At 40.3% G+C, this 24,716-nt stretch overlaps 1 protein-coding gene across 1 annotated transcript in view; it reads left to right on the top strand.

The window, feature by feature from the left end:
• Positions 1-12,275: 12,275 nt before the first annotated feature.
• Positions 12,276-24,716, top strand: part of SDHAF3 (succinate dehydrogenase complex assembly factor 3) — a 35,887-nt gene continuing 23,446 nt past the window's right edge. Inside the window, exon 1 of the mRNA XM_076331462.1 lies at positions 12,276-12,454. Within this exon, the coding sequence (XP_076187577.1) occupies positions 12,293-12,454 (162 nt within the window). The 5' untranslated portion in view covers positions 12,276-12,292. The remainder of the gene's footprint in view (positions 12,455-24,716) is intronic.

Here is a 24,716-nt window from a genome sequence, read left to right as displayed (position 1 = left end):
ATTCCCTGCAGGGGATGCAGGGATGCTAGCAATGGGACAACTGTGGGCTGGATTTCCCTCATCAAATAATTTTAGAGCATCAGAATTGGCATTTGATTCCTGACTGACAGCATTCAGGATGCAGGACAAAACAGGAATGCGTGTATGTGCGAAGCTGCTTGTTTGGATATGACATCCTGGGTTTTGGTTCTGAATGGCTATATTGTATTGAGAAAAAAAAAAATCAAGAGCAAGAAAATGTCTTCCATATTTTCTGATATGTGTAACTTCTTTAAACAGAGCTATTATGGGATGTGAACTTCCATGTTAAACACAATGACACCTAATAATGAAAAAAAAAAAAAATCAGATGCAGACTTCTGGGCTGCTGCCCTATGTTACCACACCATCCATGACTTCTGCAAGTGGTCATGTATGTCAGCGGTCTTCTTACTGCAGTAACCAACTGAGATGCGACCTGAAAACTATTGTGTGACACTTGTGTCCCTGTTTAGTGCTAATATAAGCCTTCTGCCTTTTACGCTGGCAGGTGGGTGCACGTGTGTATGTGTCCGCAGGTGCGTTCCACAATAATTCTGGGTAATAATCAAACACTCTCCAGAGTCCACCCAGTTATTCTCTTCCCTCAATTGACTTTTATTTACATTTCCCATGTACTTGGTTACATCGGAACTGTTAAGAAAAAAAATTTGTTCAGATAATAACGGGTGGGTTTTCTTCATCCACACCCCAAAAATCTGCTGAAACTCTTGACCAGCAAGAAGACAGTCAGTGGTAACCTTCGCTCCCCCTCCGAAAAGCATTGCATTGCCTGGGTTATTTGTTTACAGAGAGAGTGTGAGGTCAAACTGGGACCTAAAGATAGTAATTGTAAACACTTTTTTTTTTAACAAACCAAAGACTTGTGGAGGTATTTCTATATTTATCATTTCCAGTGGATACAGGGGATTTTGGTATATCTTTGTTACAAATAAACATCTTCCACTCGGCCAATGCATCCCAGACAATGCAGCCTTATACTCATGCATGGGAAGCAGGGAGAGAAAATGATGAGAAATTCATTACTTACACCTGAAACGAATCAACGAATTTTGTTTGTCTGAGTTGGGAGAATGAGGAAATACAGACAGGCAGTTAAATACTTGAAAAATATTTATAAATTCTCAGGAAGTAAAGGTGGGAGGGTTAAGCACCCTAGTTAAAAGCACAGATGGAAGAACATTTGTCCTCAGGTGTGCCAGATCTCTGCTATTGCCAGTTAAACAGAGTGGGGAATGGCCTTTTACATCATTTTTTGTTCCCTTGTTTTCAATACAGAGGTCTGCTTGCATATGTGGATGCATAAAGATGTGTCTTCTTCACGTACGTGTGTAGAGATGAACCAGAGAGCTTTGCACACACAGAGCTGCAGTCTCCATCCGGGCACATTTCACGAGCGAGCTGGCGTTGTTCACCTTTGGGTGCTCACTTTGAGACATCCTGGAAGAATCTGCTTTTCGGGAGCATGCAGCCTGTGCTGTCTTTGGGTCACTTAATTCAGACACCAGAAGTGATGAACACTTTGTTTCCAGCCTTACAGCAACTTCTGTCAAGCCCAAAGACAGTTCTCCTCTGGGACACCAAAACTGGACATGGGAACTCCCCCGGTGAGGGGTGAAGCCAGGAGAGGGAGGTGAGGGTGCTGAGGCTGCTCTGCTCTCGCTTTGACCTCTTGTTGGCCCTGGGTAAATCTCTTCATTTTCTTTAGCAACCAGGCAAAAAGGAGACACTTATCCACTGAGGAAGGGATGATTACTAGGTAGTGAATGACCAAACTGTGGAATGGGTAAACAGCATAGCCATGCTAATTATTCTTAGCAGCTTTTAGTCCTCATCTCCTTTTAAACATGCTTTTTCACTCTGTGGCAACTCAGCTGCCTTCCTCTGGTCCTGCAGTGTGGCACAAGTGCTGAGATTTGACTTACTACCATCTGGAGGTAAGACGGATGGAATACAAAACTTCTATTTTGCTAAATGAGCAAACACAAACAGCTGTCTTTGGCCCTTTCCCATCACTCTCCACCCTGAAAAGACCAACCAGAGAACGGAATAGGATGCATATAAAATATCCTTAAACCTGTGAGCATCTCCCAGTAGGTGGTGTTCAAATGACTTTTGAATGTTTCAGCATACCTTTAGTTCTCTTTGATTCTTCTGAGGTTATATGGGTGGTTACTGGCAGAATTATATAAATACGGTCTTCACAGCTAAGCAGTCCTTGGATCCAGATTTGGAGTTCAGTGTGGGTGGCACAGGAGTAAATGCCAATAAGAAGGCTAGGACAGGGTTGTTACTCACAGAAACTAAATGACTCAGTACAGAGCCTTTGCAAGCTGCAATTAAAGAGCCAGAAGAATATTTTGTAACTACTAAAGTGTAAGGGGGAAACCTCAGGTTTTTTGTAATGCTGTTTTATTTTCCCTCTAATGAATGTTTTAATCTTACCTTAAGACATATTTCTATTACTCAACGTCAATCAGAGACAATCGGTGTCTTTCAAGTCTTTTGCTGCTAGGGGCATTTGCAACTCTGCTGCGGGAACATCTTTCAGTTCATTTTAGGGTTAAGACTTCAGATCTCAATAACTGCACGTTCCCTTTGTTGAGAGACCCTCTACAGTATATACAGAAAGATTTTACTAAACTTCCCATAGACTTTACATTGGTTTTGTATGGATAACATCACACGATGACGAGGTATTGTCCAAAAAATTTTTAATAAAAGCCATCACATTGACACAGTGTGGTTTAATACAAAGTTGTGCAAACCTCGAAGACAATATGAGCTATTGGCTAAAGCACTGAATTGAGACCCAGGAAAGTCTTAAGTTATTGTACCGTCTCTGCCGCTGTCTTAGTGAACGCTAGGTTTGCAGGATGTCTCAGTTTCTCAAGTTTCCCATCTGTTGAATGGGGATGTAGTACTCACAGGCAATCTTGATGTAGCTGAAGGCACGTTTTGAAATGCAAGCATGCAAAGCAATCGGTGAGTGTCAAGTACACGTGCACAGGGTACAGTTTATATTGTGGGAAGTACTGGGATGAGTTACCAGAAAGAAAAACAAAGTCACCATATTAAAAACCTTAAAAAATCTGATTACAAAGTAAAACAGGGAAATACGGTTTTGGTACATTACTTCAGACCGCTACAATAACAAAACAGTTTTGTGTGCACTTGTGCATGTGTGTGTGTGTGTACGGGCATACGTATGTGTGCTTGGAGGGGCATGTGGGTGTATGTATATGTATATACATTTATATAAAAATAGGTATACACATATATATCTGCACACACTACTGGTGTGGCATATCTATTCTTTTGCTTGTACAACAGCACGTGTATCATACAGACAATAGCTGAGCAGGAATCGAAAGCATTTACTGACAACAAGAAAAATTATTTGTGTTCTAGAATCAGAAAAGCGATTTTTGACTTTGTTTTCCTCTTTTTCTAATCAATCAGTAGTGTAAATATTTCTAAACTGGCTGTTTACCAAATTTCAGTAACATCAGTTTGGCCAGCTGAAGAGCTGAGCTCAGGATCAGACCGTAATATATACGTATTTTATGGGATTCATATCTTCAGATTTCTCTGAGCTGTTCATGAAAAAACAAGAATCAAAAATTGCTATAAGCAGTTCCACAGAGAGGGAGGAATGACCCCAATTTTGCACCATGAACTGTCCTGCAATCACTGTCACGACTGAGTTTTCGAGACAATCATCATATCCCAGTGGATTTCAGAGCACATTGAATGCAGTCCTCCTGGGAAGGTTGAAAAGAAGGGGTATTATCTGAAGACCCGCTAGACCAACTGAATTCAGACCTGCATGGATAATGTTGCTCCTGGCTCTGATGAGGTATAACAATTTTCAAACATGTCGGAGATGCCTGTGGATTTTAAAGCACTTTGAAATCCAGGTCTTAAATGAGAAGTTTTGCTCCCAGGGCATAACTTTGAAAACAGAGTACAGGAAGACAGTAAATGAGTCACAGCAAAGCCCTCTGGAAGCTGTGAGGAGCACAATTTTGATATACGAAGCTGAACAACAGAAGGGATACAATTCTTCTCCTTTTGAAGAATTTCTGAAGTATTGATCCCCTCCAGTACAGCTCATGATATGCTTGTGCTCCTCCATGCACAAAAAATAAAAAATGATCCCTCAAACGCAGTAGGACTTGCCAGATATTAATGCTGGGATATTTTTTAAAGGTGGGCTTCATTTTGGGTATCCATTTCTTAAACAACCTGACATTTGAAATACAGACTGTACCCTAGACCTGGATGGGATTCTCCAATTTCTCGACATGGCAAACGTTTGAATTTTAGAGCTCACAGAAAAATCAGCTGTCCTACAGAATGCTGTTTTCACCATAAGCTCCAGAAGTACATCATTGCACCATTAAACACTTTGCTTTCAAGACTCATTGTCAAGGATTTTAAAATATACATTATTTTTTCTACCCTATTAATTAATATAAAAATGTTGTAAGTTATATATGGTGAAAAAAAAAAACAAAACAGGAGAATAAACGATACTATGGCACTTTGTAGTTGCTATCTCCCATCAGTGGAAAGTCTCCAACTCTTTTCTTTTGAAGAGATTGTGACCATCCTACTATCTAACATGTTAGACTGAAACAGTTGATAATTTTTTTCCTACAGCTTGCTTTTGCAGTTGAAGGGCTTTGTGCTTTCTATAGCACCTGGAGCTGCTACTGCTCCATAGCATATGAGAACAAATTATCATTCAACGTCTCAGTGTAAAATCAAATCTCAAAGAAGTAAAAAAACAAATGCCACTTTCACAAATCAGTGAGGAGTTTGTGATCACTAACTTACTTGTTTTTCAGTCTAAAAATTATTCCTGTGGCACCTTGTAAATAACTTTTGTTTTGGTTTAGGAGAAGTGCAAAGCCATAATTCACAAAGCAAACAGCAATAAACTCATTATTAAAAGCCATATTTCACAGATGTGATCATTTCAATACTAAGAAATGCAGCATGTCTTTTGATCACTACCGATCCTGCCTTGAGGTGGTTTGGGAAGGGGGCGGAGAGAGGAATTGATGAACAGTGATAGTGCTGTTGGATGAAACGGGTTCAAGGAACCTCGAGTATGTTAAAGCTACCTTTTTTTCATGTGGTATCCTAGAGTTCCATCCTGAATCTCAACCATTAATACGTGATGTTATATCAAGAAACCACAAAGGAACATCCTGCCTACCAAGAAATGTAACCCCAAATATTACCAGATCCAGTGAATAATAAACCCAGGATGAGTAACCATCCAGATACACCCCAGCCTGCAGTGTGGTGCTGAATTTCAGGGTAGGGAACACATCAAACAGACACGAACAGTTACAGAGGCACAGAGTTTCATGTCGGATTTGTTTTCCTGCTCGATTACAACATCAGAAACTGGATAAAGACAAGAGATGCCTATCCAGCGCTTCACATCAAAGGTGGTGCCAAGTGTTTTAATGCAAGGCCAATTAAGTATTCCGGTACTTGGGCAGTACATTAAATTGTCCTGGACAGGCTGGATGCATTCAGAGGGCTATCAAAGGGCTAGGAAGAGCCTGAGATGGGAAATGTGCTTTGCTGATAGCGTATTGTTTATGCCAAAATGATGAATGACGTTGGATTACGCGTGCTTCATTTGAAACAGCAGACAATGATCTGGATTTGTTAAACCCTAACAGTTTTATAGCAAAGCCTTGAACCTGAAAACCCGTAGCCTCTGAGGAAGGTAAAAGGAGAAATCCAAACACCCTCAAAGGGTGACAAAATTAATGTTTGGCTTCAAATTTTGCATCTCAGCTCTGACTTCTGAAGCGTGCAGCACAGTCTGAGCGCTCGCAGCTGCACCTCCCATGATCAATGCAGTCAACTGCTTCGTTTCTCTCCCAGTGGGAGGGTATGGGCTCTCACACTGGTACGACCCATAGGGCTCATGCTTCACTCATGGCATGTAGTCTGTCATCTATATATCTTAAAAAAGGAGAAGGGTTTCCAGTTGATCTGAGATTGGTTTACTTGGTGGAGGGAGGGAGAAAGAGAAAGCGTATTCTTCTTCCCAGTTCCCTTTACCACAGTACTGCTGCCAAAACTGAAGCAGCCACACAGAGAGCTGAGGAAACTTTTAAAACTTAATTAGGGAAGAAAGCAAACAAAATAATACTATGGTGTGTTTACTCAGAGCTGCAATGCTGCCAGAGAAACCACATAGCTTGCATTTGTAAGCTATGCTTTTCATACAAAACATATTTAATTAAACCAGGAGACAGGACAACAAGCTTTCTTCTAACTTCGTTTAAACACATGTTTATGTTGTGTTTTAAATTCCCCTTGGGTTAATGTGAAGCTGGGCTAAAAGCTTAAAAGTGATGTAGCCTAGCTAGTTTTATTCCCAGAGTTTAGACTTTGGGGCCCAATGGCATGTCATCTGGAGCTCCCAGGATCCATGGACACCGTTGTTCAGAAGGGGCTCTCTTGTGCTCCCCTCCTGACACTCGCTTAGTCTGGCCATCTTCTCCCTTGTTCTGTTTCCCCCCTCTGTTACAACTGCCAACATAACAATTTCTGTGCTCTTTTTGTGTTCTTTGGGAAGGAATTTTAATGGATTTGTGGAAGCATCTTTGCATGGCTTTGAGTTTTATAATGACTTACTAAGTAGACCAGGGAAACAAAGCTTTACGCATGAACGGTGCATGCTTTATATTATACTTGAAATAACAAAACATGCACTTTCAAACTTTTCCTGGTTTCGGCTGGGATAGAGTTAATTTTCTTCCTAGTAGCTGGTACAGTGCTGTGTTTTGGATTTAGTATGAGAATAATGTTGATAACACACCGATGTTTTAGTTGTTGCTAAGCAGTGCTTACACTAGTCAAGGACTTTTCAGCTTCCCATGATCTGCCAGGTGTACAAGAAGCTGGGAGGGGGCACAGCCAGGACAGCTGACCCAAACTGGCCAAAGGGATATTCCATACCACATGATGTCATGCTCAGTATATAAACTGAGGGAAAGCTGGCTGGGGGACCGCTGCTCGGGAACTGGCTGGGCACCGGTCAGTGGGTGGTGAGCAATTGCATCGTGCATCACTTGCTTTGTATATTCTTTTTTTATTATTATTGTTATTGTTATTATTACTATTTTAATTTATTTTATTTCAATTATTAAACTGTTCTTACCTCAACCCACAAGTTTTCTCATTTTTACTCTTCCGATTCTCTCCCCCATCCTACCGGGTGGGAGGAGTGAGCGAGGGGCTGTGTGGTGCTCAGTTGCCGGCCGAGGTTAAACCACGACAAAACTGTACTTACATGAATTAACAGGAGAATGTTGCATCTTTTATAGAATTTTAATGTGGTTGAACAGAACGGCATATGTGGTAGAGTAACCAAGTGGATTAGTAGTATATTTACCAAAAAGATTGTTCATGAAAGGAGAAGACACACTGTGATTCTAAATATGGACATTTTCAATTTCTGTTTGAATTTTCAAAAGTAGAAAAATTGTTTTGTAATCTAGGCAATCTTTTGAGTGCTTACTTTGAATGTTGAAAACAATAACAGCTTAAGGACAAAAAAGATTTCCAGCTCACAGTCTGATTTGGTACCACTGCCTATAAATGAAGGTGTAGGATTTTTCCCCTAAAAATATCTTGCCTGTCATTACATTGAGTTTTGATGCTCTTTAATCATTCTACTCAACATTTTAATTTTGGATCAGTTCACTGAGTTGAATACTTTTAGAAAATTTCAGCTGAATAGTAGATGTTTCTGAAAATGAGATTAGAGAAAACCCTCACGGGTTCTTTGCAATCCGTCTCTCTTTCTTTCACAACCACTTGCCTGGGAAGTGCTGGTGCCTCTGTGCTTCGAAATCGAGAGGAGAGTTGCAGAGACGAAGGTGAGGAGATGGTGAGCAGGAGGGTCCACGTACGAGCCTGGCACTCCTCTGGCGTGAAGCTGCCTACATTTGGCTCACTGCAAAGCTTTCTCATACATGTTCAAGTAGAAACTTGATAGAGTCTGGCAGCTAAATTCTCTGAAGATTTCCAATACTCTTGGCGTCTTTCAAGTCTGCAGGAGGCAAGCAGAGCTTCCTCAGGAATTGCTTCTTTTGACTGTCAAAAAAAAGTGTTCTGGATGATACAGATCATATGCTTCAGATGAAAGAACAAGAAATCCTGCAACGAATGAGCAGATCAAGCATAAGCTGAACCAAAGCAGAACTTCCTTTTAACATCCAAAAGCTATCAACACACCAAGCATGCAATTGACTGAAGTCCAGAAACAGCTACCTGGCTCTCCCTTCCAAAATCATCATGTACTTTACTTCATAAGAAATACTTTCTATTATTTGGTTTCATCCTACTATGAGATGCATGCATGAGTACCTGAAGCCATCCTGATGAGTTACACCAAACAGCATTTATTATGGCATCTTTTTTCCTCACTGAAAAAGAGCTTTTGAATGAAAACCATCTGTCCTGCTCTCACTACCGTGCCCTGCACACCAAGCACAGCCTGTGTGAAGAACACCGGTTTCACCTGGGCCAGACATGGACAGGCACTGTCCCAGCTGCACTGTCTGCAGCCAACAGCAAACATGGCCGGTATTCATCAGCCTTCCCTAAGCCCTGGGGAAAGAGCTGGTCCATTTTTTAACAGCATCCATGTATAACAGTTTGCATGTCCAACTTTTTGGTGGGTTTTGAAGCAGACCGTCCCATGCTAGGACTGATTTTGCTCCTGTTGAATCAAGGACAAAGCTCTACTGCACTTCGACAGAGGCAGAAGCATCCTGTGAATCTCCAATTACCCGTAGCTTTTTCTAAGTCGTTTATGAAACTATTAATTTTGCAGTTGTTTCCCACAAAGAAGGGCTAATTCCGCATCTTTTTACTTTACGAGGCACACTGGAAGATGCCGCAGAATATTTAACAGGCAATTTGTGCCGTCATAACAGATCTTTGGCTTGGCTTCTGAATCAGAAAAGTCTGCCTTGGTCTGGAATAGTATGCAAAAACTAACTGTCTTGAATCTATTTGAATATTTAGAGAGTTTATTAAAAACCTCATAGTTATGAAGTAAGAGATGCAGTTTTGTTGTGATCTGCACAATGCAAAAATAGGAAACATGGGACAGGACTATATGCTCTTTTTTTTCTAATAGCAGGCAATTAGACTGTACTTTAACATTTACCTACAGTTTAGAGGAGAAGATTGCAGATTATCCTGTTTTTTTTAACAGATGACAATACAATTTAGCTTCATCAGGACTACCAAGGGTTCTGGAAAGGAATATCATGTCACTGCATTCTATATTTAATCATTTATTTTGATTCGCAAAAAGAACTCCTCTCAGGATGCTCTTGATAATTTTTAAAATTACAGCAATTATAACAGCTCAATAAATACTTCGGCTTCATTTTCTTTAGTCAACACATCACCGATAAAAGAAAAAAATAAACATGGGAATGCTCCTCCAGTCTCTCTACGTTTGGAGTTAGGACTGTAGCCAAGAACATGGCCACTCTGGCAGATTCACAGGGTCGGAATCTGTCTTCTACTTTTTATTGATGTGCTGCTAGCTCAGAAGGATAGCTAAGCAACTTGGGCACTTTGCATCTATGCTTTACCACAAATTTCTTGTGTATACTTGAGAAAAGACTGAGATGCTACTCACGGCCTAGCCACACAAATAAAGATTTAGTATATTGGTTAAGCCACTCTGCCGGGCTTTGTGCTGCCCTATGGCAAAGGTGATACTGCCTCCCAAAATCCAAAGGCACTACGGGGTACGGCACAGAGATACTCTGGTATCTTTGTAGGATCTACTCCAATTTCAGCATAACTAACACTGAGCCAGTGCTCCTAAGCCCGGCTGGATACAGAAGAATCCTTTATGGGGTATCTAAATCACATATACCCCAGTACATCCTTCTATCAGCTGAAACGAAGTAGGGGTAAATTGCCTCCACTTGCCCAAAAGGGGTGGAATGAATCCCTTTCCTGAGGTGCCTCTTTCTTTGGTGCAAGCTAAGAAGCGCTCCCAGGCCGTGGAGCACTGGGGATGGCACACAGATGCCCCAGTGCCCCGCACGGAGGCCGTGCTGCCTGGAAGCACGGGCAGGTGTCTGCAAGGAGGCAAGCGCAAGAGTTGCACTCATGTACGTTAGCTAAAATTGTGTCTGGACTCAAGCTGTGGCATAGATATTTTGAGTACTGATGATTGAGAGGTCATTATATGGAAATAATACCTCTAATATCTTACTGTATCTTAACGAGTTCTGATGGTGAGTCCTTTTGTGCCCATACACAAGGGATAGGGCATTCAACTGCCTCTGCAGCCTCTCCATGTTCCCTGGTAGTGCAGAGCCCTTCGAGGACTTTGGGATATAAAAATTATTAATGGGCAAAGGCTGACAACTTAGCCTGTTGTCAAACAGCTTGCTGAGCTTACAGCTCTATCTTCTGCTCCATGGGGAATTTACTGGCAAATTCCTCGCGCCTCGGGCAGCGCCTAGGGAAGGCACAAGGAGGAGGCTTGAGCCCCAGCTAAAGCAGCCCAGAGGTGCACAGATGCTGTGGACAGAAAGACAAGGTGTAAAAAATGTTGAAGGTCACAGATCTGGCTGATGCATCCTGGTTAGTATTTGAGCCACAAAGCAAGTGTCCAGTAGAGGGCTTAAGTAGGCCACTAAAGGAAAAGGACTCCAAAAACCACACAGGGTGGATGTAGCAAGGAGAAAGCTGTCAATGTCTAAGTACAGCGGTCATTATGTAAAAAAAGATTTAAATAAATTTTTTAAATGAATGCACTCTGAGATGGTTCAGTGGAATTGCATCACTGCAAATAAAACTGATAAAGCAAACCAGTTTTTTAACCTCAATCTTCTAAAAATTTGAACATATGGAAGGACACAGGGGTAAACAAAATGCATTGATTCCAGAAATCCTTCATCAAAGAAACATCTGCAGAAAATACAGTTTGAAAATACAGCAAGGCCAATCAATTTGAGGAACAGGACGCCCCTGCCAGGGCCTGTCTACCCACCCCGAGAGCATCACAGGCATGAAGAGGACTGGAAACTGCCAGTGAGAAAAAGTGAAACTCTAATAGTTTTCTTTTATTTCGGTAACTTTTGTGTTACTGGGAACTTCAGTTTTCCATCACCGAAATGCTTGGGAGAATAAATAAACATCAAGAAATGGTAGTGAGAGAAACAGTCTGTAGTGTGCTCTTTCCTCTGTTGCTCACATAGAATGACTTGGGCTTTTGACGAGGCAGTACATTTTTATGACATTTCTGAGTATCCTGGGAAAGCTTAGCGCTCCCTGGGCCTATGGAAATGTTTCCTTTTTGTTCTGAAGCGTCAATGATGTGACTGGCTGGAAGGAGCTTAACAGGCACCCGTGATGAGGCAGGACTTTCACCACCGCTGCCACCGCCTGATTTTCAGACTCTTTGCTTTTTTCGAAATATCCACGACTGTTAACATTTGAAGATTTTTCCATGTGGGTGGGTTGGATGTGATGTTAAACAGCTGAAAAAACTTTATAGAGAACTGGGGAGTTGCAGCTCGGGCTGTAGGTGGGAGGTAACAGAAAGCGGGAGCTTGGTGATAACGATGTGGTGGCACAAAGTCCTGAGCAGGCCCCCGGAGGCAGCAAGATTTCTTACGTCTCCTCTCGTCTCTCACCCATGCTTAAAAATGCAGATAGATAAAATTTAAGCTTATGAAGCTTGGGTTTAATGGACTACTTAATTTGCACTGAATTCTACCCAGGTATAAAGTGCGCAGATCCTTCTTCTGGTGGCGAAAACAGAACTGAAAATTAACTGATTTTTGATTTTGATTGTGATCCCTGCCACCCACACACGTCTTCTTGAAACAGTGCAAATTGCTTATTCATCCTCCATCTATTTTAAAAGTAGTATTTGCAACTGCATTTCATGGTAACGTGTTAAACGCTGTGCAGATGAACACGGCGCAGATGAATTTTCTGCAAAAAGCAGGCTCTGAGTTTATTCGGCGTTATTTTCTGACATACAAAGCAGAGCTTCGCTTTCAAGACGCCTTAATGCTCCGCAGCCACTGAAGCCGGCGGGCGGCACGCTCCTCCCTGTGCCAAAAGAGTCCCTGCCCGGCTCGGCCCGGGCCCGCAGCTCGGCCCCCTCGCCCCGCCCCCGGTGCGGCCGCCTCAGGGCTCCGCCGGGCCCGGCTCCGCCGCCGCCATGCCGGGCGGTGCGCGGGCCCTGTACCGGCGGATCCTGCTGCTGCACCGGGCGCTGCCGGCCGCCCTGCGGGCGCTGGGGGACCGCTACGTGAGGGAGGAGTTCAGGAAGCACAAGGCCGCCGGGCCCGCCGAGGCCCAGCGCTTCCTGCGGGAATGGGAGGCAAGTGCCCGCCGCCCCGCGGGGGTCTGACGGGAGGCCGCCTCCCGAGCCGCGGGCCCGTCGGCTGGCTCCGAGCCTGGGCCTCGCTGCCGGCGGGCGCCGCGCAGCCGCCGCCTGCCTCCCCTGGCCGGGAGCGGCGGGGCCCGCCGGTGCGCAGGGGAGGCCCGGGCAAAGCCCAGGCGCCCGCCCCGGTAAGCGGGACCGGCCTCTCGCGAGCTGCCCTTTAGCCGGCGGCCGGACCCTCGCTCGCCGTCTCTGCCAGCCCTGCTGTTACCTGTCGCAGCAGCAGCTCGCTGGGCTTCACGTTGTTTAAGGATATGTGTCGTGGAAAGGGAGATAGAAAATGCCTGTTAGCTCCTTCTCTGCTAATTGCCACTGAGGTGTTGATTGCTGGTTTCGCTGCTTAGAGTGTCTTCCTCTGGCACCCTCCCCTGAAGGGCGAACTCGTTACAGAGTTACAAAATGCCTTGTAATTCTGCATCGCTGGGCAGGTTATCTTTTAGGGTTCTTACTTCCTTGCCTCATCCATGTGTGATTATACCTATGCACTCACAAGCATATATAACAGAATGACAACAATTATGTAATTAGCTATATATACATGTATAAAAATATATACACAAAATTATCTGTATAATTTATAATAATACATTATATAAATGTGTATTTATATAACTACATACATAGCTAATTGTGTAATTATAATTAGCTAAATACATAGGTGTAAATAGCTTCCCCATGAACTTGTATTTCATTTTTGAGTGACATTTTTTCAGAGTGTTTCCTAAGGAAACAAGCCTTATGTGAACATTGCTTCTCTGCTTTACATCCCCCGCCTCTCCCCCTGAGCTTAGTGGCTGGTTTCACCAACGACAGAAAAGCAGATCGCTCCCAAGTGATTAGGATGTAACAAGTTTCACGAGCAGCAGAGGAGGGAGACTCTTGAGGTGCTTTCCCCACGTGCCTGAACCCCAGCAGTTGCTAGTATATTAATAGGCCCCAAAAAATCCACGGCAGGCAAATGTTATAGACACTTCACAGAGGAAAAACTTCAAGTAAAGCATGAAAACAACTGCAAGAGCAGATCTATAGAGAAGCTTCCCATTAATTTTCATGCTCGTTGAACTACTGGTTTGGTAGTATTTTTGAAACTCAAAACTGTTTTCATTTCTGTGGAAGAAAATTGTATTCTGCTCTGCTCTGGAAGCTGGTTAGTGTAGGTAGCATCCAGTGCCTCCCGGTTTACCAACAGAAGGGCAATGGGGGGAGACCTGACCCATCCCTTCTACCCGCTGTAGCTGAAATCGTGGGGGTAAAGCAGCTCCATTACGCTTGCGCCCGGGCATCAGGAACCAGCAGGGAGAACACTGCCTGATATTCTCTTCAGAGGAAAGGAATAGGTGTATTTTAATTGCCTCTTGCTAACTGATAGGTCCTGAAATCGGGAAAATTTGTATCTATCTGTCAAATGTGTGATGCTATTGTAATTCTCAATTGCCGTTTACTTGATATTGCCAAAATGTTTCTGTGTCGCTGCTTCCACTTTTAACATGAGCTAAAAAGACAAGTTACGGGTTACTATTTTCAGAGCTAAAATCTTCCTTAAAATATTTTTAGAAAAGGAAGAAAATGTTTACATTGAAATATCTTTAGCCATTTCTGTGAAGTAAACAAATTGTGAAGATGTTTCTCAGTTTTAAAATGTTTTAAAAGTAGATTATAGGGAAAACTGGGAAAAGAAATTAGACTACAAGGAACAGAAGTCGAATTTTGAAACCTGACATTTAGTGCTATTAGCTATGATATGTTCAAGGAAAGGAAACTAATTTAATAACTGTTTTGAGTGTGTGTGTATATAAAGAACTTTGCAAATATGTCTGTCTTCTAACAAGATGGTGGGAGGTACTAGCACATAGTTAATGTGGCTCTTCTCATCTTTAATTTTTGTTTTGTTCTGGGATTTTTTTCTCCCCCAAATAATAATCTCAAGGGTGGAATTTAAATCAGGCTTTCACATTTTTGGCCTGTGGGACTCACTCTGCATCTTACGCTATGCTGTGGTTCCCAGCCCCTTAAAGACTTGAACTAGATAACTGAGGAAGGTGGACTGTACACGACCAGGATTAGGTAACAAAGAAAGATGGTCTAATTCACGTTGGAGTCCTCTTTGCACCCTTCCTGGGCAGCAGGGCACTCTTAATCAGAAATAGGCTGGAGGCTTTAGAACGGTTCTTGCAGAACACACCAGCGTACTTGTGAAGCGTCCAGTTCTTGACGGGCGTATGAATCGCACAGTTAGCAATGCGTGAAGCTGTGATGTGCTACTTCACATACATGAACTGTAACTGTACTTCTTGCTTCCATATCTATTTTTATTAAAAAACAAAAACAAACCAAACAAAAAAACCCCAAAACAAATCACTGCAACACTAATACAAAATGATGTTTATATTCCCTGTTAAGTTTTAGCCATTTTTTTGGGAAAAATGCAAAGTTACAGCTCTGTTAACAGTATTTTGGCATGTTGCACATCAAGCACTTTTCTTCCCAATTTGCTTGTTCGTTAAGGTACACGTGCACCTTACTGTATGCACTTCAGTGTTGTCAATATTCAACTTCCATCTGGAAAAGTTCTTTCCTTACGTCTTCTGTTGCATGTAGGGTGTCTGGTACAGAGTGGCATAATGTCTCATATTACAGAAAAATAGTATTCATAATTTTATATTAAAATAGTATATCTTAATGTATATTCACTAGAGGGTAAAGATTATGGATATGATGATTGCATCGGTGTTTCTTGACTTTGAATAAGGACTTCAATATGAAGTGTAATCTTAATAAGCCACCCCATATCCTTTTTGAATGAAAATTTCCAAAGACAACTTACTTTAACATGAAACTACTTGACTTTTGTTAAAACCCTTCAGGCTTTTTTTGGGTAGTCAGACCTTCTGTGTGTGCTTGAATATACCAGTTCATATTCTGTGTTTGTGGTATGCTTTCTTGTCCTCCGATTTGATTCGTATTTGCTAATTGTTTAGTTAACAGGCCTGGCATTTTAATCGCATTATGGTTGTGCCAAACTATTTTTTTTTCCCCTTGGTATTTAAATCATGCTGATTCAAGGGAACTGGGCACATTGATTGTTTATCAAAGAAGACAAGCTGAGCAAATTCCCTTTATTTCTTGTGAAACGTGGTGGAAAAACCTGTAGGATTTTACTGTTAAAAGCTTTAAAAAGAACTGTTACAGGAATCTTAATTTTACAGGGCATTCAAGCAACCATAGCTTAATATTGCCGTAGTTCTTTAATATTAGGTTCTGTTCCGTGGCTTTTGGGAAGAACCCAAATCTCAGTGCAGGACCTGAATACTCAGCCTAATTCTCAAACGAGTACAGGCATTTTGAATATCCTTACAGTCCAGAAAAGCACAGGTGGAACATTAAAGGGAGATTTCTAAGATTAACTTTAGAAAGAAATGGGGTAAAAAAGAGGTAAAAAGGTTCCCAAATGGTATTGTCTTAGTATGTGAATGATTCGTATTGTTTTTGCGTAAAGGAGATGAGAAGGCATCCCCTTGTTTGCTATGCACAGGAGTTGAGGGATTTAGTGTTAGAACCCAACCACGTGGTCGGCTGATGTAATTTTATGGGAAACCTAAACTGACCTGTTTGTGTTTACAAAATAGGGAAACTATCCTTTGAATATTCTTGGAAGAGTTCTTAAGTGAATAAGACTGGTAGAAATAGTCTGCAAGTACTTACACATTTACATAAAAGTAGAACAATGTAAATTTTGCGTTTTTCCTATCATTGATGTTGGGTCAATGGTTTGCGTCTTGAAACCCGCTTAAAGGGGGATACAGAGAAAGCAAGCTTTGTTGTTCAGGAATTATGGTTGTTCAGGTAGATTCAAATTAAGTGTATAAATTATTAATATATGTTCCTTTCTATTTTCTAAATATTTAATATTTTAATTAAAATAATTGGCACTCATTTACAGGAGACGGCTGATATAATTAGATTGATAGTGATTATTACCTTGGAATGGTATTGAATTAATGTTGACAGATATAAGTGAATCGTTTCAACAGTCTTCTAAATCATATGGCAGCTGATGAGAATGCTTACTTAAGAATAGGTAATATTAAGATAATATTGATTACTTTATTCCAGGTTACAAACGATATAATGTAGAATATTCAGCTAAGTAATTTCAGTAATCATTTGTTTTACATCATTTAAGTTAATTCTTCTTTTAATTTTGAAAATGACCATTTCATACTTAGCTTGTTTAAGAAGCCTGACCCTGTAGATGGGAAGGTCTGGACTATCTTGAGATGAGTGGAATAATTCTGCAGAATTACATGACATTTTCTCACATCTAATAGATTGAATAAATTGCCTTTGAAATGCTTTGGCCACTCTTGACTCTGAAAGCCTTTTTATAAGCTTTCAAATGAACTGAGACTGATTTGGGAGCTGACATCTGCTGTTGTATACTCAGAAGAAAGGGGACATTTTTTCATCCCTGATAACAAATCTAGGCGTTATATTGGTAAAATTAAGGTGGAACTGTATCTCTCTGGGGAACCTGGTCACGTAGCCTCTCAAGAATGGCTAATTTTTTTAATCAGTATGATATTTGATATGATACAAGTAACTGTCATTCATCAAATTTGTTTTCAATTGCCCATGTCACTTTCAGTGTTTAGTTTGCTGGCATGATTGTGGGATGATCTCATGATATTTCCCAGGACACAGTTGTCCTGATACATCTTTTTCTGCTCGTGAGTGGATACACTTACAGAATTTTTTTGCTGCTTATTTCTTTGGGCTGGTATGATCTAACCCCCCCTTCTTGATTTATTTTTAAGCTTCTGGCACTCAAAAATACGTTGAGATGTTGAAATGAGAATTTGAAGAGTAAATAGCCAAAGAAGTTGGACTGGTGGAAGAGGAAGCTGTGGCCAGTACTGGAGTCAGACTGGGATGGGAATGTGACGTGTGGGTTGCCCTTTGTACTGTCTTTCAGCAAATATATATGGGCTGCATAAGTCTAAAACTGCTGCTGACTTTCTGTATTCTGCTCTCAGTTTCAGTGAAGTACATTATATAAGTGATCTTTTCTTTGCTTGACAAGAAATACATTTTTTGGAAGTGAGATATGACTTTAAGGTTTTTGCCATTTTATGACTTTTATTAAAGTTGTGAAATAGGATTTAAGAGTAGTATTTCATTGTAACATTACAGGATACATTGGAATTTGCCTTTAGTGATTTTTATGGCTATCTGGATGAAAACCTTCTTATTAAGAGTAAATTCCTACTGAGGCTTATGTATTTAGCCCCCACTTAGGGTGTTCACTGGGTATTAATTTGTAAGAACTAAATTGGAGACAATTTCCTCTATTTTCTCTGATATTTCTCAAAAGGAAAGAATTTTGCACTTTTCTGAGAGCCGCGGAGTTGTGGCTGATAAATTGAAGAGCATGTGGGATTCAGGTATGACCAGCCGCAGGAAATCAGCCTGCTGCTCTGACCTGGTGTTCCTGGTGGCCTGCTTTGCTGTAAGATTTGAAGTCTACCTGTGTAAGATGGCAATTTTGCCTTGGTGTACCCATGATTTGATGAGTTTCTTGAACCAGCATTCATGTGCAATTGTCCCTTTGACCAAAAAAATAAAGGCAATGGATCCCTATAGCAAAGTTTCACGGTAATAACATCCTTTTCGTATTATGGCATCACTTGCATCCTTTCAGTGCTCCTTCAAATTTGGGTTTAGAAGCAGGAGCTGGTGTCTGCTCCTCTATCACGGAGAATCCAGGTGGTCTGGGAGCTTTCTCGTGCGGAGAGACTTGGGGTAACCTGGTGGATACCCACTGGCTTGTGCGTGGTGCGCGCCTGTCATGGGAAGGGGCATTCGGTACTTCTCATCTGGAGAGCAGCGTCGTTCTCTTTCAGATTCATCTGCCTGCTGCTAAGGCCAGTGATTTCTTGGGTTTTTTTTCTGTGTACGTATTGGTATGGGATAGCATTTGATTAACTTCTTTTGTTCAACTTCGTTATGTGTAAATACACTGCTTTTTTTTTTTTCCCTATTTCAAAAATGGTGTGGTCTGGGGTTGATGGCAAATAAGACTTAAAGGCAAATGTGAGATTTTGTTTTAGATCTTTACTGTATTTTCCAAATTTGAAATTTCATAAGCTGTGGCATCAGTACTCCCAATGCTTCTGTTGTGTTACTATGCCAATTATCTCTATATTATCATATCTACGATTGCATGTAGGTAGTCAGATGGCTGTCCTGATAACTGTGCCTGTCTGCTAGTTGAAGTGTTTATTTACAACTGTTTTGACACAGCAGGAAATAGTATCTGAGTCGTTGGGGTCACATCAGACAGTAATGTCAGTCACTTGTGTGTGCCAGTCACCTCAGGTTATAATAATACACTGCAGGATAAATTCCACTGACGTGATGAAACTTTGTATAAATATGTGGTGTGCTAATAGGTTTATAAATTTCAGATGATTTGATCATTGCATGTATTTGTAAAATATGTAACATGCCCTTGATACTTGAAGTGTGGCATTACCAACTGAAATTTGTTGGCAGACTACAGCAATTTTTATTACTTATAACTGAGATTGAGAAGTTTAAATTGCTGTAGAAGTGGGGTAAATCTCTAATATCCATAACAGTTTATTCCTTGCATTGAGTAGCACTGGCTTGGGAAACGAGCAGGGCATATTTATGTTAATGCTGTCAGATTTGAAGACGCTGTAGAAGTTTAGTGTATGCCTGCTCATGGATACTTTCCTAATGAGTACAGGTTTGTGACAGCCAGTGTGTGATTAGATCTCTAAATAAGAAAACAGGAATGGTCACACACAGTAGAAGCAGAACCAGCAGTGGAGCATTTACAGAATTGTCAGTTTAAAAGGTAATTCAGGTTTCCATCTAGTGGTGGTATAAAATTCTGTCCAAGCCATATGAGACACAGCATACACATAACCATGCTAGCTAACATACCGTAGTACTTGTGTACGTGTTTGAAACTTAGGAAATCGAAAGCCTTTATTATGTATAAATTATATACATAATAGCACATAATTCTCAGGGCCTCCAAGTTAGAGCTGTAATGATCAGGAATCCGTTATTTTGGCGGTGTGCATTCAGATCTCTGAGTACTCTTTGAATCTAACAGTTTGTCTTATTTGCTGCAAATTAGCCCGATTCTGCTTTTTCAGTGTTCCTTGACAGCCATTTCAAAAAGTTTAACTCGTTACAGGTTACAGAAAGAAAATCGATGTCTTAAAAAGTTGTCTTTAAGTTGTATGTGTGCAAGTATGAGTCTTGTTAGATATCTTGTTTCCTCTTAGACTTAAAAAAAATAAAAAAGGAAAGAGGAAGAGATGGGTATTCTGATTGCTTTGCCCGCATCTTGATGTTCCAGCACTGTCTATTTTTATTGTTTAAAGTATTTTACAGTAGAATTTAGAGAACCTTACCAGGTTAGGTTTTCAGACGAAGATAATATCGAGGTAACTAATCCACACATCTTTTGAACTTTGTGGTATTTTAAGACAATGTAGTGGGTCAGACAAACTGCATATGAATTGGAACTGCAAATTTATAAGGATTTCTGTTTGTATGTATTTTATTGACACCTTCCTTCCAGCATTTGTTTGGTACTTGTGTGAATATTGTCAGCCTGTAGTGTTTTGTAAGCATAGTAGGTTTTACTATGTTTTCAGTGCATTTCCACTATCAACACTATAAACACTGCCAACTTTCCACAAGTGCTGTCAAGTACCATATTTTGTAATTACTGCAATAATATTATGAGTGCTGTAATTGCGCATACTGTATAGATGTGCTTTTTTGTCCTGTGTAGACACAAAATTGGTATTTTCTGTGAGTTAAAATGGAATCTGGAGCACATCTGAATAATTGTTTTGGAAATGTTTGTTTTTCTTCTTTCAGCATAATGTGAGGTATCTGCACAAGTAGTGATATACAAATTGGAGGATTTTTAAAGCCCCGGATGTGTGTATCGCATCTGAATATAGAGCTGTATTTAGGACACGCTGATGTGTTTGGACCCATTAAGGGATGAAGGCTTTTTTATACAGTTCACTAATAGTAAAGTCAGTTAATCAAATATGTTTTTTGCAAGAAGCTGAACCTCAGATTTTGACTTCATAATCTTGTATTTAGTAGCATCTTTATCAGTCTTCATGTTGTTTTAGCTGTCTTTCGTAATGCCAAGAGCTTTGGCTGTTTTAACGCTGAAGCTGACTGTGTCTAGAACCATACATCTTCTAATTGATAACCTGCTGTTTATGCAGCTCACTCCTGGGAATACATTGAGCAGAAAAATTCTGCAGAAATATTTTTATTTCTGTGTCTCAAAGCTGCTAATTTCAAACTGCATTTTTTGAAGGATATGATTTGGAAAACATATTTAATCATAGTGTCTGATAAAATGGTTGAATTTATAGGTTTTTAAAGGTCATTTCCAGAAGTAATGTTAATGAGAGATTTCTAATGAAATGTTCATTACACTAAAAGTAAGTTAAATACTAGAAGTAGAGTTACTGAGTGTTGGTTTTTAGGCTTAGTGATATGTGGGGAGGTTGACTCCTGTTAATGTGCTCCTTTTTTTTTTTGTTTCAGGGATATTAGTGAGAGACAGAGCAGACTGAGGCGAAAGAGAGCATGATGCACTTTTTTTTACCCCTGCAATAACTACCTAAATCTGTAGAATACCTTCTAAATTGATCTTGCACCCATCTTTCAAGACTGGCTAGCAACTGATCCTTATAATGTAGATGCATAGTCCCTTGCTCCATGGGAATTCCTGAATGATGTAAAATTGATACACTAGTTTTATGCTATTTTATACTATTTTTTTCTTCTTCCTGAGCTATTCTATTCCATAATTTAGAGGAAGTGAACAGATCACTAGGTCACTGCAACTTTCCTTCCTTTTTCCTTTTTCCTTTTTCCTTTTTCCTTTTTCCTTTTTCCTTTTTCCTTTTTCCTTTTTCCTTTTTCCTTTTTCCTTTTTCCTTTTTCCTTTTTCCTTTTTCCTTTTTCCTTTTTCCTTTTTCCTTTTTCCTTTTCTTTTTTCTTCTTTTTCTGAATCTGAGCCAGAAGAGGCCTGGTGGAAGGCTTTGAACTTAAGTCCCCATCACTGTTGCTTCTTTGGAGATGTCGTGACTGAAGGTATTGAATTGTCTTGGTAGTATTGATACCTGCATAGAATGAACCAGAGCAATTGGTTTATTTTCTGTGGACCACCAAATACCATTTAGCTCATAATCAGTTTCTTGTTTTTTACGATTGCATAGCAGAAGCATGTGGTCTTTGTAATTGAATTGAGTTTGTATGCTGTTTGATGTATATGCAATCTGTACTGAGGGAAGAATTCATATTACATTAGCAATCTTTGAAACTTCATCACCTTCTAACTGAAGTCTGTGATGCTCTCACGTGTAGTCTGATAGCTGATTTTTGACTTGATAAATGAAAGTATCCTTCAAAAGATTGCAGTCTTTGAAGTGCACACATGATGGCAGCAAATACTTAAATTGAGAAGGCTTGTTCCTGTACTAGAGACAAGTAGGATATTGAATTTTCTAATACAAACTAGAATTTTCACAGATTCAATTCTTGTTAAATTATTTATTAAAATACATATTGAGATTTGGTAATATACTGCTGCAGATTTTGAGAAGGCTTTTTAATTCAAAAACTTTACTGTGGTTTCCACCTGGTTTAGCCATCATGTTTTTATAATGTGCTTTCTGGTTTTTATTTGCATTGGGGTAGTTTGCTACCCCAGTAGCAAAACACAGCAGCTACCCCAGTAGTTTGCAGTGTTTAGGATGGCTACCCTTTGATACCCTAGCAGGGAAAAGGACGCCTACAACACTCTGTTATCCCTGAAAGGGTTGCCCTGGCACTTCTGGTTCCCCAATGGTGCTGAAGTTTGCTTTTCTGAAGCCCATTTTTGTTTTTCTCTATTGGAGAGATATATCTGATCTCTCTGCAAAGAGATCTCATATATTCCTCTTTCACGCTTCCTTTCTTAGAGTGATAATCTCTCATTTTGTGATGATTTTTACTCAGATTGCTTTTCACAATTGGATTTGTAGATGAGTCAAACCTGCGATGGAGAACCAGCCTAAGATAAACACCCTGCAATAACCTCCACGATATTAAAAAAATTAAAAAGATGTCCTAATCACATTCTAGGAACTTTATAGACTGCCAGTGTATAACTACATTTTTCAACAGATATTGGCATGGTGAAAGTCCCTTTGTTCCTGCAGTTGGAAAGTTCTTGGAGTTCTTCAAAGTCTTTTTCTCATAGTCTTGTGATTAGACGGTCCAACATGATAGGTTTGCTTCGTTTGTTCCTCTTCAGGCTTTTCTCTGGCACATTTATCAGCTTAAATACTTTGTTCTTCCTGTGCTTCTTAATAGATGTATATTTTTGACATACTGTATAGTATTTTGTTCTTTATTTTTCCCCATTGCAGTCTTTCTTTCCAAGTTCTCATCTGGTAATCTAGATCACTAATGTAAATTTTCCAGCAAGTGTTCTTGGCCCAATGGAATACCCTTAGTACCTCCATCAGTGATCGTGCCTAGGCCGCGTCTTGGACTCTGAGCTGAGACGTGCACAGCAGCTCCCTGGTTTCCACCTGTAGGCTTCTAATGTCATGGGGCTGAAAGGGAGTTGGGAAGTGCTGTGACCAGGTCCCCAGTGGGGCGATGAGGACGCCAGGACTGAGTCTTTCTGTGAGCATGGCTTGTGTTTACCAACAGCAGCCTCCCTTAATTTCTAGAAGTCTAACAATTGGATGATCGTTGATGTTTCAGATCAACATTGGATAACGGTAGTTGGATAACCAGCTGGTTCTTTAGCTGCAGATCTGATGTCAGATGTCATATATTATGACATACGTGACATAAAAGCACACCTTTGCTTGCTACTATGGTATCCGGAAGGGAGGTAATTATCACAGTAGCTTTTTGGTCTGGTTTCATCCGACTAACCTGGCAGCTGAGAAGAGTCATTACAAAATTCTGATCAGCCACGGTGGTCCCCAGTAGAGTATGCCCGGAGGAGATGGATCCTTGGTATGTAGACACAAAACTCTCTTTTTTAAAAATTGTATTTTATTTTATTTATTTTATTTATTTCAGAAGGGATCTATTGCGTTTTAAAGTGATTCTGTTTTTGGAAGTGTATAGTAATAGCCCAATATGCATATTTTTTTCACCAAAAGAAAAACTTTATTGTTAATAATCCCACATTTTAGATGCTGTTGCAAACTATGTTGGTATTGCACAGTGCTGTTAAGAGTAGGAAGTTTTCTTTAAAAATGAAAATATAAAAACATATTTGTTCCTACTTTCATTCCTGGACATGGCTGAAACATTTAAACTGAATCTCTTTCTCTTTTTTCTGTCCCTTCCAAAACAAATATGGCATGTGTCAGTCATCCACCATCATATTTTAGGCCAAAAAGCTGTAGTGTGCCACAGTTACAGGATCTATAGCTTATAAGAATAGCACCTTGTGGAAAGCATAGATCAGCTTTAGGCTGTGGTACAAGCAGGTTGCTCTAAAATTAAGGATATTCTGGTTTATGTTGAAATAACTCTTTCTGTGTATGTACTTCATTTACAGTAGTTTAAATTTGATTTAATGCTTAGAATTAATTTTAAGGTGTACAGCAAATCACAATATTCAGTTGTTTTCTGGGCCATTTAAATTTTTAAATTCAGTTGATTGTTCTCAGTGAAGCATGCTAGCGAGCTTTTTAACATCCATTACAGTGAGTCATTGTAAGAATTTATTTAAGAGATCCGTGATGTGAAGAGTTTTAATTAAATAACAAATGTGTATTATGTCCTTAGTGGTTTACAAAGATGAGGTCTTGTATAGCTGTGGGGTTTTTTCACTAGTTCTGCCGCTGATTGACGGGCGAAAAGAAATTTCATAGGCAGCGCTAGCAATGTTGTTCTGGTTCATGGGCAACTCAGTACCATCACTAGAACTGAAAGGAGTTACATTGTTAAGAAAAACATCATCATCCTATCAGTCAAGAAGCAAGTTGCTTTGTGAATAATGTAAACTCTGATTTTCCTGTTTTTGCTTTCTTTATTTTATTGGTGAATCTGATTTTTGTGGAGTGTCTATCTGCCAGCAGATGCCACTCCTCAGCAGCAGACTAGTTTCCCA

This window comes from Aptenodytes patagonicus, chromosome 2 (genome assembly GCF_965638725.1).
Source record: "Aptenodytes patagonicus chromosome 2, bAptPat1.pri.cur, whole genome shotgun sequence".
NCBI lineage: Eukaryota > Metazoa > Chordata > Aves > Sphenisciformes > Spheniscidae > Aptenodytes > Aptenodytes patagonicus.
Note: the sequence above shows the minus strand (reverse complement) of the source record. Positions and strands in the feature narration are given on the sequence as shown.